This window comes from Hypomesus transpacificus, chromosome 17 (genome assembly GCF_021917145.1).
Source record: "Hypomesus transpacificus isolate Combined female chromosome 17, fHypTra1, whole genome shotgun sequence".
NCBI classification, from domain to species: domain Eukaryota; kingdom Metazoa; phylum Chordata; class Actinopteri; order Osmeriformes; family Osmeridae; genus Hypomesus; species Hypomesus transpacificus.
In genome coordinates this window covers 8,318,246-8,335,225 of record NC_061076.1, presented here as the reverse complement: position 1 = coordinate 8,335,225, position 16,980 = coordinate 8,318,246, and the positions used below count along the sequence as shown (strand labels likewise).

General features: G+C 54.3%; 1 protein-coding gene across 1 annotated transcript in view; it reads left to right on the top strand.

Annotated features, from left to right (window-relative positions):
• The window catches only part of LOC124480076 (trinucleotide repeat-containing gene 6C protein-like), a 28,815-nt gene extending 12,110 nt beyond the window's left edge, over nucleotides 1-16,705 (top strand). The window contains 20 exon segments of the mRNA XM_047039143.1: nucleotides 3,826-5,309; nucleotides 5,311-5,776; nucleotides 5,879-6,484; nucleotides 7,556-7,744; nucleotides 8,126-8,283; nucleotides 8,448-8,525; nucleotides 8,705-8,871; nucleotides 8,873-8,909; nucleotides 9,043-9,192; nucleotides 9,283-9,402; nucleotides 9,536-9,619; nucleotides 9,756-9,996; nucleotides 10,317-10,481; nucleotides 10,676-10,849; nucleotides 10,976-11,125; nucleotides 11,498-11,608; nucleotides 12,276-12,494; nucleotides 12,962-13,035; nucleotides 13,180-13,319; nucleotides 13,457-16,705. Of these exon segments, the coding sequence (XP_046895099.1) occupies nucleotides 3,826-5,309; nucleotides 5,311-5,776; nucleotides 5,879-6,484; nucleotides 7,556-7,744; nucleotides 8,126-8,283; nucleotides 8,448-8,525; nucleotides 8,705-8,871; nucleotides 8,873-8,909; nucleotides 9,043-9,192; nucleotides 9,283-9,402; nucleotides 9,536-9,619; nucleotides 9,756-9,996; nucleotides 10,317-10,481; nucleotides 10,676-10,849; nucleotides 10,976-11,125; nucleotides 11,498-11,608; nucleotides 12,276-12,494; nucleotides 12,962-13,035; nucleotides 13,180-13,319; nucleotides 13,457-13,811 (5,168 nt within the window). The 3' untranslated portion in view covers nucleotides 13,812-16,705.
• The last annotated feature ends 275 nt before the right edge of the window (nucleotides 16,706-16,980 follow it).

Sequence of the window (16,980 nt, the reverse complement as noted above, 5' to 3'; positions counted from 1 at the left end):
ATGCTATCAACAAGGCCAGGGAATCCCCCCTCAAATCCTTCCTCCATGTGCCTATGAGCAACACAGGACGTTTCTCTCCTCTCACCATTTTTCCCTCCCTCTCTGCCTTTCCCTCTGTTTCTCTGGATTAGACCGCGGGTGTGGGGAAGTCAAGGACAGGGGAGTTCTTCCTCCAGGAAAGCGTCGTGTTGTGTTTACATTCTAAAACACTGTCCCCCTGGCGCGTTGCATTTGAGGGACACTTTGATGAAGCCCCTGGCTCACACAGGCAGCAGGCTGGTGGCCATGTATAATCGACACTGGCTAACAGCACCCGGGCTGTACCCATGGAGCCAGACATAACATGTTGTGACATTTAGTTGTGGCTTCATAAATAAGGTGTCGTCCTAATAGATATCTCAACGCCATGCATAGAATTGTAGATGGAAGGACCCAAACGATAGGTGCTTATTTCAGTTCCCGTCTATTATAATAATAATAATATTTTTTCTTTTTTCTAACGCACCAGTCATCTGAAAACAGATCTCAAGGTGCTACAGTTAAGAGTTATTAAACAAGGTAAAACATCAATATAAAATACAATTGGACAATTAAAACGTATAAGATCTGCTAAAAAGAAACGTTTTAGTCCTTTTTTTTAAGTCTCAGTGGTTTGAGGTGCCCTCAGATGGTCGGGGAGGGCATTCCAGATCCGGGGAGCGGCGGAACAGAAAGCCCGGTCGCCCATGGTGCTGAGTTTAGTCCTGGGGAGATGGAGGTGGTTTGAATTATTTGAGTGGAGGGATTGTGTAATAGTTGTAGGGGTTAGTAGTTCCTTCAGTTAGGGGGGAGCATTGCCATGGATGCACTGGTGGGTGAGAAGGGAGACCTTGAATTCTATCCTGGTGGAAACGGGAAGCCAGTGGAGTGAATGGAGTATGGGAGTGATGTGGTCGTATTTCCGCACTCTCATCAGGATCCTTGCTGGACTGTTTTGGACATACTGCAATCTCTGCAGGCTCTTGTTAGGGATCCCAATGTCTTCACCCCCCTCCCAGCGAGCCTGAAAACCCTCCCTGACCTCCCTGTGCCCGGTATGAACTGGTACTGGCGCCCAGGGCTGTCCCATGGGATTGGCATCACAGTGGGCAGGCCCGATGCATGCATGGCACAGGCCTAGTTGAAGTTGCATAAGAGCCTCTTTCTGGCCCACAAACACACACACACACACAACCTTCCCTTCACCTTTTAATCTCTCCATGAATGCACGATGGAAGGATATGAATGCAAAAGTGCCTCCCATCTCACACAGAGTGCTGTAGCACACACAGAGGATACAGTTTGCACACACACACTCTTTCTCCTTCTCATACACACAGGGGACACTGGCAGTGATACCAGAATAACATCGTAGGTAGTGTTAGTAAAACAAGCCCAGGTGGTCCTAAACAAACAGCAGACTTCTCCACAAACCTGTTGTAGTCTGCATCAAATGTTATTTCAGAGCCACAGTAGAACTCAGGGCCACATTCAGTTGTCCCTGCTGTGCCTGTTGCTGCTTATTTGACTTGTTTTGGTTGTGTTTCTTTGGAGCTGGAGTTGTCAGTACCTGCGTCGAGGCAAGTCTCCCACCTCTCCTTTTCAATAGACAACAAAGTGGGTAGAGAGTGAGAGAGATGGCTGACTGCAGTGTTGTAGACCTGCGTCTGTGCGCGTGCGAAGCTCGTTTGTCTGGCAGGCTGGCTGGGAAGAGCAGGCGGCGTCAGCTCTCTCCAGCCTCATCCCTCTCCCAACAGCGGAACCTCGCACGAGGCCTGCTTTATTCACGCACAAAGGAGCCAATCAGACTGCCAGCTTTGACCTTTGGGGAAACGCCCCATAATGAGACTGCTCCCAGGGTCCGCTGTGACTTGGTGTGTGTTTTTTTGCAGGCGCACAGAGCATTCGTAAACACTGCCACTGCAAGGACTGTCCTGGAGCCCCGAAGGGCCGCTTGCTCTTTTGCACGCCTCTCTGTCTAGCTCTCTATCTCGCCCTCTCTCTTTCTCTTCACCCCCCCATGTGTACAGCAGAGAGGCAGAACTCGATGTTCTGGCTGCATGCCTACCTCCATTTGAGCAGGTCTTATCCTGTTCTCCTGGCAGCCCTGGAACCTGTGTTTCTCGTCACTCCTTCCAGACTGGGCTGCTCGGGTCTCCGTGCTGCTGCAGAAGCTGTGTGCGTTTGTTTGGGTCACAGCGCAGCCCTGAACAGCACGTGACCTGTGTGCATTTTGAAAGAGTTACAAACAGAGCTGAGAATTTGGTTGAGAAGACTATTCATATATTTGAAGTGTGTGTGTTTGCGTGTGTGCCACATGCTTGTCTGTATGAGTATGTACGCTGGGTGGAATTCCAGAATTCTGGATAGACGCAGTCGTACTTTTGTCTCGGTGACTGTCGCTATTCAAAAGGCTGCCATTGTGGGCGGCCGTGCTAATTGCAGATGAAGTGGTCTTGGCTAAATATTTAGTGACAGTTCTGGGGGAAGAAAGGCTGAGAGACGGAGATGGGGGGGGGGGGAGACATTAAAAGGAATCTCCCCTTCTTTGTTTTATTTTGCGAAACGCACTCTGCATTTACCCCCCCCCCCTTCTGCTCTGGGAAAGTGAGGGGACACATACTGCCAAGCTGTGTGGGACGAAGGGAGGAGGAGCAGGAGGATTTGGGGAGGGGAGGGGGGGTTGATTGGTGGGTTGTAGTGTGCTGTCTCTCTCATGCCGCGCAAAAGCCGTAGCTTCTTGGCAGCTTTTCAGAGCCGAGGAAGCCTGGCGAGCCGAGCAGACATATTGAGACAGTCAGGGATGGCTGCCATCGCCACCGCTTTGCGCTAGCGCCCCCTTGAATGGGGGGTGGGGGGGGTGTATTTGCTCAGGTATTTTACCCCCCTCTTTTTGCTGTGCCTCTCTCCCCACCGCCTTCTTAACCTCCCAGTCTTCCTCTCCTCTCTCCGTGTGTCCTCAACGTTCTCGCTGCAGCTTGTCCATTTCTACACACACACACACACACACAGAGAGGGAGAGAGGGACGCTGTGACTAACCCGCTGCAGAGGGCACTGTGTTCAGCTGTGGAAATGGAGATGGGAGGCAGATACAGGCGCTGGCTTCCAGGCTTTTTGGCTGTCGTTCAGCTTTGAGAAAATGGCGCCCTTTGCTGCACGGCGATGCCACAGAGGAACGGTTGCCGTATCAGGAACACACTGGCCCTCTTCTCCTCACTCAGTCCACCCCTCCCTCCCCCTCTCCTTGTCGGAACAGAGCGAACCTTGCTGTGGGGTTTTAACTGTACAAAAGGCTGTGGCTTTCCACCACTATGTAGACTTGCCGTCAGGTATGATTGTGTGTGTGCAGAGTCGAAGAGGCATGTGTCACTGAAAACAACCACATCACCACCACCGATGGTGGAGTAATTGTTGTGGGCGCCAGGGGGATTAGCTAGACGGGGTTGGGCTCCAGGCAGACTAGGCTGTGTGGACCTATGACCCAGCCTCAGTGTGCCTCGACTGGAGGGTCCTGCTCCTCTTCCTGAGAGGAGGTCCAGTCTTGGAGGCCAGTGGGAGATGTGCAGTTTCCCTAAGGCTATATTTGTCGCGTTCATACCAGTGTTCTCTCGCATCTAAAAAAGTGTTTATGGTCTGAGAATTGACGGTCGTGTTCTTGCATTTGATATTCACAATCATGGTTACTTCGTAAAGTCGCATTCCCGATTCTTATATGGAGATGCCCTAATGGTTACCATGGAATCCTGTCTTCAGCGCTGTATATGTTTGTGACCATCTCTCCCCCTATTGCCTTCCATGTTTTGCAGAACCGCCCCCACAGAGTGGCTTGGGAACCCAGTATGAGAACCCCCACTGGGGAAAGCCGTCAACCAATCGGAGTGCCGCTAGCAGCACAGCTTCCACCAATCACAGCAGCTGGGATCAACTAATCATCACCGAAAACGACACAGAGGCGTGGCCCTCTATCTGCCGCAGCGAGAGCCAGAGCCGCCACACCCTCCCAGGAGGATGTGGGGTGGACGCTGACGTAGGTGGACCGGCCAGCAGTAGCAGCAGAAGTTTGAGTATGGCCACGGGGGCTAACGGCCAGACTGGCCACTTCCCTGCCAACCACCCCAGCAGCAAAGCCAGCTCTGCGCCTGGCCTAGCCAATCACACCGGGGCCGCCGTGGTATCCAGCCAGGCCGCAGCCAATCGTGGCTGGGGATCCGGGCCCGTACCCTCCCACTGCTCTCCTCAGTCCTCAGTGGGGGGCGGGGACGGCAAGAGCGACGGGCCAATGGGAGGAAGCCGGGGCTGGGGCTCCGGCTCCTCGTCCGCCAGCAACTTTAACTTGAACCTGAACCCGAACGCCAACCCCTCGGCCTGGCCTGTGCTGGGGCATGATGGGGGCGGCGCTGGGGGAGGCAGCTCGGGGGGAGCCAACTCCCCTCCTCAACCCCCACCCAGTCTCTGTAACCCGCCCGGCGCCCCATCCGCCCAGGGAAACGGCAATGCTGGAACCGTGGGCGGCGCCAACAGCAACCTGACAGGAAGTGGCAGCGCCTGGGGGGGCATGATGCCCTCCGACCCCAAGGAGCTTCTTTCCTCCCCTTCCACAAATGTGTCTTTCAGCTCCGAACCTCCGAACCTTAACACTGACGGACCAAATCACACTAGCAAGCAAGAGCCGCCTAGCCCCATCCACAGTCTGTCCAGCTGGGGGGGGGCCCACATGGGCATGCCCCCGCCCGGAGCTCCCCAGGTCAACGGAGAAGAGGGCAGCTCTGTGTGGGGCAGCAACGAAGACCCCAAGCCTGCCTCTGCCAAGGAGGCCTCGGGCTGGGACTCTGGGTCCGGCTGGGGCAGCGGAGGAGGGAGCTCCGGAGGCTGGGGGACCCAGGCCAGTGGAGAGTGGGGCAAGCGGCCATCAGGCGAGGCCCCAGGCTGGGAGGCCCCAGGCTCCCCTCCCCAGGACCAGCAGACGAGCTCCTGGAACCGAGCACCGAGCAACGCTGGTGCCAGTGAGGGCAGCAGCAGCGATGGTGCCGAAGGACACTCACGCCATCGCGACCGCCCCACCAGGGATGAGCCAGCCCCGCTGCTGCCCACCCCTGACCTGGACCCCCGGGTGCTGTGCAACACAGGCTGGGGCCAGACCCCTGTCCGCCAGCACACCACCTGGGACATGGAGGAGGCCGCTCGCCTCAAAAGCAAGAATGACGCGGGGGCCGACTCTTGGGGTTCAGGCCCCAACACCCCCACGGACACCCAAGGGCCTCCCAACCTCGGGCCCCCTCCCAGGGCTGAACGGGGGTGGCAAGAGTGAGGGGCCTGGTCCTCAGGGTGCCCAAGGGTGGGGTGGCAGCATGCCTACCACCAACCCAGCCAACTCTGGCTGGGGAGAGCCCCCCAGCATCAAGAAGCCCTCCAACAATGGCCCTGGGGGCTGGGGTAACCCTCCACCAGGGGGCCATGGTACCAACATTCCCAAAAGTGGAGTCCAGTCCTGGGGAGAGGAGAAGTCCCCCAGCTGGGACGAGCCTCACAGCAAGGCCAGTAAGCCCCAGGGATGGGGAGACCAGGCCAAGCCATCCCAAGGATGGGGCAATGGTCCTGGAGGAGGTGGTAACAACAATGGAGGAGACTGGGGAGAACCTGGAGATGGGAAGAAGAACGCCCCCTCAAACCCACCCTGGGAGGGAGAGGCAGGAGGCTGGAAGGAAAGCCCTCGAGGCTGGGGTAAGCCTGGCCCAGGGGTGGCTGGTCCTGGACCTGGTCCTGGACCTGGTCCTGGACCTGGTCCTGGACCTGGTCCTGGACCTGGTCCTGGACCTGGTCCTGGACCTGGAGCAGGTGGTAGTGGTGGGGGTGGAGGAGGAGGGGGCTGGGGAGAAACAGTGGCCCAGCGCCCAAGTGGCCCTGCCCAGGGATGGGCGGGCAAGCCCCAGGAGGGGCCCAATGGCAATAGTGGAGGAGGGGGGAGCATGGGCTCATGGGGGGGCACTGGCTCAGTGAAGCAGGGCGGAGCCTCCGGTTGGGGGGGCGGCGGCAAGCCGGACCCTTCAGGAGGAGGAGAGCCCACTGGCTGGGAGGAGCCTTCCCCACCTTCGATTCGACGCAAGATGGAAATCGACGACGGTACCTCAGCCTGGGGCGACCCTACCGCATACAACAAGGCAGTCAACCTGTGGGACAAGAACAACCCTGGGACAGCCCAGGGCAAAGCGCCCCCTGGTGGTGGAGGAAGCAGCAAGCCCCCAGGGCCTGTCAACAACAGCAACAACCACCATCACGCTCACCCCTACCACGGTCCACCACCACCCCTGCAGAGCCACGGCCACAACCCTCAGAACCCCGGAAGCAACAGCGGCCCCATGGACACAGCAGGACCCCACCTGGCTGGACCCCACCTGGCTGGACCTCACCTGGCTGGACCTCACCTGGCTGGACCTCCACACAGCAGACCTCCCCTCATGGCTCCAGGTAGGAAATTCTCTGTCATTGTGGTTCTGGCAAGGAGAAAGAATACCCTTCCATCATCACTTAACCCAGCGATAGACTAAATAATATGCAAGTCAGGTTTTTCTGTCATATCCAAATTTTTACTTCTCTTTCTAGCAGTCTTTAGGTTTACAATCTTTAGATGCTGTATAAAATTGACTTTTCAAGGTGAAAGACATGGTTATTTTAGTGGATTCACACGGGATGCAACAGAAAATAGTTTGTGTGACTGGGATTGCTTAATGATTGAGCTGGTTTTCCGGAGTTCACAAACATTGTTAAGCTCATTGCTACCAAACCCCTGCAAAGGCAAGCTCTTGACCTTGTGTGCCCCATGGATTTGCATGTAATTGAATAAACAAATCAGTGTTTTGCTGGCTCCTCCTCCTTCTCGATCCATCTCCATTTTCACAACAGCAGCCTGGGGGGTGCGTAACCCTGGCCACCTCACGTGGCCAGCGGAGGAAGCCCAAGAATGCTGTTTACAAACGGGCTTGTGAAAATAGCGATTCACAGCAAACATTTGAGACGGGCGAGGAAGTGTGTGATTATAGTGGAGCTGCCATCTGTCAGTAGTTTGAGACGGGAGGAGGAGGGGGGTAGCTCAGACTGGGCACACACACACACCCTACTGTTTGGGATGTGGCATTACACACAGGCTTAGTACTTCCACAAATTCTTACTTTTTCGCCTCGAGCTTCTGGCAATTGCTGCACATTTGGACTACATCAGTTACATTTTCACATGTAGACCGACCGAGTCTGGAAGTAATAAAATGCAGTTTTAAGTCCATTTTTGTTCAGTTCATTTTTAACATGTGCCTAATTCAATTGGGTTTCGGCTCCGTCTCATGGGGTTGTCCCAGGCACAGACAGACAGGGCACTCTCCCAAGTCAGCTGGTGCAGACGAGGCCCAGGCCGTCCCCTCCTCTGTCTCCTACACTGAGACATACGAAGCCTATGCCTGCTTCTGTAGGAGCGACCATCGCATGCACTGGTTTGTGGTGGTTTGGGTTTTCGACACGTCAGTGAAGTTCACGTCTTGTCTCCTAGGCTGGGGAGAGCCACCCCACTCCAAAGCCGAGCCCTCCTGGGGGGAGCCAGCGGGACCCCCGGTCAGCCTGGACAACGGGACGTCTGCCTGGGGCAAGCCCACCGGCAGCCACGGGGGCTGGGGGGACAACAGCCCCGACACCTATGGCAGGGGCAACCCTCCTCTCGGACCTGCACCCTGCAAACCAGGTCAGAACACCACAACATATGACACTTGCCAGAAATCAGATCAGTCCCGATGCCTAAATCCTGATCACTCTGGGTACATTCTCAGATATTTGTTTGTTTGCCCACTATTGAAGTTTGATGCAGTTGTGAGTCAAGGACAAGGCAAGGCTGGCGCGTTGACTGTGCATGCTGTCACACTGACTCCTGGTGGCAGGCAGACCACACTGCATTTAGTCTGCTAGAACGTCTGCTGCTAGATTACCTTGGAAGTCTCCTAATTCGTTTGAGCGTTTGTGTACAATGCCAAACTTCACACACTGTCATCAGGAAAATATTTCGAATTAAGGACAGAGTATTCCAGAACATTCCATGAAGGTGTCCCGCATACATCTTGTTCCACAGCCCCCAAATCTATGCAAGACGGCTGGGGTGGCGGAGGGGAAGAGATGGGGATGTCAGGGGGCCAGTGGGACACTGACGAAGGGGACATGTGGAACAGCACCGCCTCCCAGGAGAGCAGCAACTCCTGGGGCAACGGACCCAAGAAGGGCCCTCCCAAGGTACCGCTCCACCGCTAACACACACAACACGGTCTGGGTTTTGTAACGACCCACTATGGTTTAACTATAGGACTCGCCTCCGGCTCGAATCACGCCGTTCACTCAAGTACCTAGCACGTGTCTCTCGACAAGCAGTGGGCCGTGAACATGTCTCTGTGTCCCAGGGAAAGGTCCCGAGCAAGCAGGAGGACGCCTGGATCATGAGCCGCCTGACCAAGCAGCTGACTGACATGGGCTTCCCTGTGAGTGTCCATCTAAGCACCACACCAGACCAGGACGCGACCTGCCTCAGAGCTAGTCGGAGTGCGTCTGTGTGAGTTGTGGGTGTGACACTGACACTGTTTTGTTTGTGGGTGTGTGCGTTTGTGGCCGTGGGTGTGTGTGTGGCTGCGTGTGTGTGTGTGCGTGTTCCTACCTGCAGAGAGACCCAGCGGAGGAGGCTCTGAAGAGCAACAACATGAACCTGGACCAGGCCATGAGCGCCCTGCTGGAGAAGAAGACCGAGCTGGACAAGCGCGGGGGGATGGGAGGCATGTCCGACTACAACAACGGCCTCATCAACAAGCCCATGGCCTGCCGCCCCCCCCCCCCCCTCCTCAGACCGCAGCCCCTTCCTGGACAAGGTAGTTGCCAGTCCCTAATAACCACATACTCACAAGACTACTCTCAAACGTTAAACTCACCACAAAAGGCAGATCAACTGAGACACAGAAATGGCTGTCGAGACTTTGACGTGTCTTGTGTTGCGGCTGCCCCCAGATGCAGAGTGGAATGTTTGGCAGTAGTGGAGCAGCACAAGCCCGGGCCATGCAGCAGCAGCAGCCGCTTGCTCCCCAGCCGTCAGTGCCACCTCTCAGCTCCTCCCAGCCTAGTCTACGCGCTCAAGTGCCTCAGTTTATCTCCCCTCAGGTACGTGCGTGCACACACACACTAGCCCACGTACAGACACAGGGCCATGCACGATTTTCTACATTTGTTTTTGTGTCCTCCCTTCCTCAGGTTCAAGCACAGCTCTTGCAGTTTGCCGCAAAAAACATTGGTCTGAATCCTGCACTTTTGACCTCACCAATAAACCCTCAACACATGACTCTTCTGAACCAACTCTACCAGCTGCAACTGGTGAGTTCCATTCTCTCTACCACACACACACACACTTCTCACGCCATACACTCCTCTGTACTGCGTATTCACCTCAGCAACACACATGCGTGCGGTTATGTACAGGGATGTGTGTGTTCTTGTTCCCCCCCAGGCTTACCAGCGTTTACAAATTCAGCAGCAGATGTTGCAGGCCCAGCGCAATGTTTCCGGCCCCATCCGACAACAAGAGCAGCAAGTCAGTGTCCTTCCCCTGCAGCCTCCTCTCTAACTCACTTCCTCCTCCTGCTTCATCGAAATACAGTCTGATAGAACATCTCCCTTGGTATGGCTCGAAGATAACCTTGTTCTGTGTGTGTGCTTGTGCCTTCCAGGTTGCACGTACAATCAATAACATGCAGCAGCAGATCCAACAGCACCAGCGCCAGCTGGCCCAGGCCCTGCTGATGAAGCAGCAGCAGCTGCCCCCCTCCCACTCCAGCCTGCACGCCGGCCATAGCGCCGGCAAATCAGCCCTGGACTCCTTCCCGGGACACCCCCAGGCTCCGGGCCTACCCGACCTGCAGACCAAAGAGCCGCAGTCTTCTCCAAACTCTTACAGCCCTTACCCTCTCTGTGAGTGCTTCAGTCGCTCCGCCTCGCACAGCATCTCACTTTTACATTACATTTAGTCATTTAGCAGACGCTCTTATCCAGAGCGACTTACAGTAAGTACAGGGACATCGAACCAGCAACCTTCTGATTACTAGCCCGATTCCCTAACCGCTCAGCCACCTGACTCCCTAAAGAGCTAAGTGTAGCCGTAGGGCTAATGTCTGATAAGTATGTTATTATTCAAACAACGTCCAATGATATATTCTTTCCTGCTTTTTGGGGGGGATTTATAACCTCTAGATGACCTTGATGATTAATGGCCCTCTCCATCCCACCCACAGCTGGACTGAATCCTAACATGAATGTAAACTGCATGGAGGTGGGGGGTCTGTCTATGAAAGAGCCCCCCCAGCCCCAGTCCCGCCTCTCCCAGTGGACACACCCCAACTCCATGGAGAGTCTCTCGGGAAGCTCCTCCCCCCTGGAGTCCAACCTGGTGAAGCATGGTGAGCCACCATGGGGAACACTCACATACTCCAGGGAACGATAGCCAAATAGGTTGTGAAAACATAGGTCAAGCTAGGCGGGATTTGTTGAGACCACGTTGTACGATCTTTGTCAGGCGTGGCATATCTATGTTGTACGATTACATCCCGTCCGACTGTTTTCAAGGATTTATGTCTGTGTGCATGTGCATTAGGTGCCAATCTTTGCCCCCCAGGCAAGCCCCCCCTGGATGACTCATACAGCCCCTACAATATGATGCCCAGCTCGGACTCCCCCACCAGCCCCCTGGTGCCCCCGGACAGCTGGGGCCAGGGCAAGACCTCCAATGACAAGATGGCCAACGGCACCAACATCACCTGGCCTCCAGGTCAGTAGCTTGGGTCTGGCGCTGTCAAGACGGGATGAGCCTGACCTTGGGGTGGATGATGGTGTCCGTATTCAGGCAGTGTAGTCCAGTTCCTCTGTGAAACCCGTGGCTCGTGCTGTGTTTCAGAGTTCTGTCCCGGAGTGCCCTGGAAGGGCCTGCAGAACATCGACCCGGAGAACGACCCCAACATGACCCCGGGCAGCGTGCCCAGCGGGCCCACCATCAACACCAACATCCAGGACGTCAACCGCTACCTGCTCCGGGACCGCAGTGGAGGTGAGGGAGGGGAGGGAGGGGATCATGTCTAACACAGACAGTGCATTCCTTGCTGTTATAGAATGGTGGTGGTGGTGGTGGATAGTGTTCAGTCTTTCACCCTTTTTATACAATCTTTTATCCAAAGAGGCTTCTTTTCCCTTTACTTTTGCTCAATTTTTTTATTTCTCATACCCGTGTGCGTATAACTCTGCCACACTTCTACCCAACCCTTACTTTGAAACTAGCAGTACGCCATCACTTTTAGGGATTATTTTACTTCACTTCATTTTCTTTCCTTTTTCTCCTTTCCCTCCAAACTCTTTCTTTGCTCTGTTTTTTCTTTTGTTTGTTTTTCTTTATTTTGTTCTTCATTTTGCCGGACCGCCATAGGCTCCTCCCCCACCTCATCTCAGAACGAGGCTTTGCCTCCAGCCCCTGATTGGCCCGTCAGTGCCTACTCTAGCTCATTCTCTCTGTCGTCCCCGGAAACGGACGACCCAGGTACACACAGACACCCCCGCCCCCTCTCTCATCCTTACCCTGCATCTGGTTTAGTGTGCCCCCTCCCCCCCATCCACTCCAACTCTACGCAGTGTGTAGTAGTGCCCCCCCACCCCCCCATGTTTGTGTGTAGCATGGGAACATTGCAGAGGGCTGGGGGCAGATGGATGAGTGTTCCCAGAAGGTCATCAGGCTGTGACCAAGGCATGGACTGAGCTGTAACTCTCCTTCACTGACCCTGTGGTGGTGTTTTAAAAACGTGTGTGTGTGTCTTTATCTTTCACATACACACACACTTATTTAAAACACCACCACCACACTGGTGAATGTGTGTGTGAGAGTCACGGCTGTGTTTTGTTAAACCCAGGAAAGGCAGACGTGTTCTGTAATAACTTGCCTGGCTACAGTGTGTTATGGTGTGTTTTGGGGAATGATCTCCTGTGTGGTGTGTCCCTGTAGTGTTCAGTCTCCCTGTAAACCATATGTTTAGCATGGACAGACCCTCTGTTAAAGATGTGTTTGAATCCAGCTCCTTTATACATTCTCATGAATAAGTGTGCAAATGTAATAAAACCATACGTAAACTAACTTTACCTCCCATTTCCACTGTTTATACACCTCTCTCACATACGCATTCTCGCTCTCTCACTCTCCCCCTGCCTCTCAGGTAAACTGTCGGACATGAAGTCCACCTGGTCCCCAGGCCCCATCTCCCACAGCCAGGCCTCCCTGTCCCACGAGCTGTGGAAGGTGCCCCAGGGGCCCCGCAACACCACGGCCCCCTCCAGGCCCCCGCCGGGCCTCACCAACACCAAGCCCCCCTCCTCCACCTGGGGGGGCAACTCCCTGGGCCTGGCCCAGGGCTGGAGCAGCTCCTACACCTCAGGTACCCCTCAGCCCGGACACCGAGCGCGCGCGCACACACACACACACACACAAACAACGTCTTGCTAGTTTCCATGTTCAAGGTTGAACGGTCCTGACAGTTGGAGTTTTGAAAGAATGGTCAGGCTGCTGAGGTGCAGCTAGGTGTGTGGGCGTCCTGTCTATTACGAAGCTGTCAGCCCTTTCACGGGGCTCTGACGAGGCACTCCTCTGGGGAAAGCAAACGGGGTCGACCAGGCCCAAATAACACCACTGTGCCGTGGGCGGACACACCTCGACTGACTGTGGTCTGCCTGCACAGTGTGCATCTGGTACAGCCAAGTGGTGAACTCACTCGCTGCCTTTCTGTTTTGTTTCCATCTGTGTCTGTCTTTCCCTTCGGCTGCCTCTCTTCTCTCTCTCCCTCCTCCCCCCCCATCCCTCTCTCTCCCCCTCTCTTTCTCTCCCTCCTGCCCTCCTCTCTCTCAGCAGGTACCACATGGAGTACAGACAGCTCCACCAGGACCAGTAGCTGGCTGGTTCTGAGAAACCTCACTCCACAGGTACCAGCTGTCAACCCCATGCACTCACCCCATTCATAGACATGTATTTCTAAGCCTTTTCACTCCCTTGTAACACTGTGTGTGTGTATGCGTGTGGGCGCGCGTGTGTGTGTGGGTACGTGTGTGTGTGTGTGTGCTCTCCAGATTGACGGCTCCACCTTGCGGACGCTGTGCATGCAGCACGGCCCCCTCATCACATTCCACCTCAACCTGACCCAGGGCAACGCCTTGGTGCGCTACAGCTCCAAGGACGAGGCCGCCAAAGCCCAGAAGTCCCTGCACATGTAAGGCACACTCTCGCACACGCACACTCTTAGAATTCCAGGTTCCCAAGTATCCGAGTTCAACTTTGCTTTACCACCATCATAAACCAGTGTGTCACTTTTCACTCTCCGTTCTCTCCCTCCCTACGTCTCTCCAGGTGTGTGCTGGGGAACACCACCATCCTGGCTGAATTTGCTGGGGAGGAGGAAGTGAATCGCTTCTTTGCACAGGGCCAGTCTCTCGGGGCGACCACCAGCTGGCAGGCCAACCCAGGCACCAATCAGACGCGGATGGGCGGGAACGGCCACGGAGCCCAACACCCCATTGGCCACTGGAACAGCGGCCTCGGAGGAGGCGGACCCAAGACTGGCGGAGAACTCCTATGGGGCGGCGTGCCGCAGTACTCCAGCCTATGGGGGCCTCCCAGCGGGGAGGAGGGGCGGGTCATGGGGAGCCCCACCCCCATTAACACGCTGCTGCCTGGGGATCTGCTGAGCGGGGAGTCCATGTAGAGACATGGAGCCCAGGCCAAACACACACACAGGAGCAAAGAATTTGCAAATCATTGTGGTGATAATCAGTGTGGGTGGACTAGTGAAGGAGAGGCTGAGGCCAAACTCAGTGTCTACGCTGCTGACGCTCCTCCACTCCTCCTGAAACATCATGTGTCGTTTTGTTATTTGTAATCTTTTTTTTTTTCTCATAATTTTTTTTGTCCTTCGTCGGCAAGAGACTTGGTTACAGTGCTCAACTTTACTTTTGGAGAAGCAGGAGAGGAGGTCTTTGACTCAACAAAGGAAAGATAACTTTTTTCTTTCTTACATACTTCAAAATAAAAATCGAATAAAAAAAGATTTCATGTCAGACGTGTATCCTAGTCGAATTGACACACAAACGAGCTGCCATCCTCAAAACTCTCACCCTCACTCCTCTCTCTGCTGCCCCCGGAGGCAGTCACCGGACACCTCAGAGGAAAGGCATCATTCCCAAAGCAAGCCCTGTCGGAGGGTTCTAGAACGTCCTAGCGGTCAGGACTTCACGTTTGTGTTCTCAGCACTAATACTAGCCTTAACCTCCCGTCACTCCGTACATACTGAAGAAAATGTACTGAGAAACTGCACACTCATTTCTGAGCCAGCGAATCAGAGGATGGGGGGGGGGTGTGGACGTGGCTGGGCGGGGGCGGTACCGCTGGCAGCTCGAGCCCCCTGTCGCTAAGCATGCCCCACCCCCCACACCTGCAACTCTTAAAGGGATTGATGCAACTCTGTTCTGCCTTGTTCATTCAAGCCATTTTGTCATGTGTTGTATTTTGGTCATTGCAAAGTTACGCTGAGAGAACCTTGTTTCTCAAATGTGTCAATCTTTTCTGTGGGGGAGGGTGCGTAGGAAAGGTTTAACTAACCACTGCTTCTACTAAACTGAAACGCATCCTTTTTTGGGTGGGGGGGGGGGGGGGGGTGCACCTCGACGTGTTCTTCAAGGACGACTTCCCGTCTGGTTTCAGTCCGGAAGCCTGGCAAATTTTCTGACTCTGTGGATGACCTCAGTCATATGTGGTCCACTGGTATCTGACAGGAAACCCACACCATTTCAAGTGACGTGCAATATAGGCCACAGACCCCTACCTACCGTCCATGTAACCAAGGCCGGTAAAACTACAGGTTCCTATCGCGCTCTCCCCATCCTATCCTTTCAGAGGGAAGCGACCGCGTGGAACGACATACTTCAAGAACTGGATATCTGGTCACACTCCTGGACTCTACGACCCCCCCCCGCACCCTGCGAGTGTGTGTGATCTGGGGAGCTGTAGCTGAACTAGAACGCTCTTCAGTCTGGTACACAAGGAGGCGCACCAAGCACTTCCGACGCTTCCTGTCCCCACACACTTGTGCATGTACACACCCACACACGCCAGTGGCAAGGGGAGGGGCATACCAAAATATGAGGTGTTCCTTACTACAGAGAAGACTGAGGCTTTTTTTTTTTTTGTGGTTGTATTTGGTACAAAAATGTATGGAACAAAGATTTGCCTGGTTTCTAAATAGGTGGTTTCTCAAAGCACTTAGCAGGAGCCTCCCCAGCTCCTCCTTCAATGCCAACCAATCAGAAGAGTGGAGAAGCGACTCTGAAAACAAAGACAAAAGCAATCTAACATGGCTTCTCCGTGCTCTTGTGTGTGAAGTGTACATTTGGATGTGAAAACAATAATCCTTTTTTTGTTTATATATATATATATATATATATATATATATATATCCTTCCCTCAGAATGTGGGACCTGGTAGGATACAAAATGGTAGCAAAGTGAAGGGAAAAAGACAATGTCAGAACAGACTTTACCTGAGTGGAGGATTTTGGAGCAAGAACTCTTCTTATCTCTTTGTCCTCTCAACTATATCAAAGTAAATATCACTGTTACATTACTCTGAAATACTTTAGCCTTGGTATCTGGAGATTAGGCTTGAAGCCTTCACGATCACCAGGGAGAATTGCCATGTCTCTCTCTCTCTCTCTCTTACGCTCTTCTCTTTCGGAGGCCCTGCCAACCCGTATGAGTGTGGCCATTGAGTGCCTGCCTGCTGCCCAGCTCCCGGAGCCCCCCAGCCAGGGCTCTGCAGCAGCTCTCACCCCCACCCCACCCTCTACCTCCCTGGGGACAAGCTCAGACTGGCTCCCCCCTGCCCTGTGCCCTTCCTGGGCCTCCTGGCCAAGAGCAGCTCCATCACAACTGGTCCACTCCTGTTACCAACTTCTACTATTACTACTACTGCGCCAGCCTCTGTCATCAGCAACCTCCACTCCACACTCTCCCCCTTTTCTATCTCCCATGCAAGGATCACTTTATCCAGAGGGAGAGGTTTGATTTGGTTGTTCTTGTTTGTTTGTTTGTTTTTTCCTTTATGGAATCGCCAGTGTTTTCCTTTCGTTGTTAACCTCGCTGTTATCTTTGATGATGTGTTCATGTTTTATGGTGACAATGATGATAAGGATGTATGGCTGTTGATGGCGCTGTTTAAATGCAGTGTTTATCCGCCCTCCTGCCCCTTTCTCTTCCTGGCCTCTCCCAGGTGGAGGCTCACCTCAGCAACTTCTACGGAGAGCCTCTCGCGGGCTGGAGCGGTCGAGGCCGTTGTACTTTAGACCCTGGAGGAGGTTGGAGATATGCAGGTAAACCATCAGTTGAGGGAAGGCTCCTGCTATTGCCCCTGCTGCCTCATCCTCTCTCAGCCTGCTCTCTACCCTTCGATGGGGTATCCCCCCGTCTCTCGTACCGTGGGCTCTCTCTCCACATCACCACTTTATTCTGTACCAACTACACACACCGACGCAGCCTGCCGATTCTATGCAAAGTCAAGGAGGTGTGTCTTCAGATCCATCCTTCTATCAACTACACACACTCACACATTATGCTGACTGTCTACCCCCCTACCTACCTAGCCAGCCATCCAGGCCTCTGGCGATTAGCCAAGCAGTCAGCACTTGGCAGCTCCTTTCATAACCAACATCCTGAGCTGATGGTCTCTGATGTCCTTTAAACCGGTGGGTGAAGAGCGTCAGCTGTCGCCTTCCTGTGAGCTTAGGGCGTGTGTGTGTACGCTGTCTCCTTGGTGTTCAGAACAGTTAGCGCTAGCAGCCTGAGGAGCTTCTAGGTAACACTACCGACTTAAGGTGTAAGTGA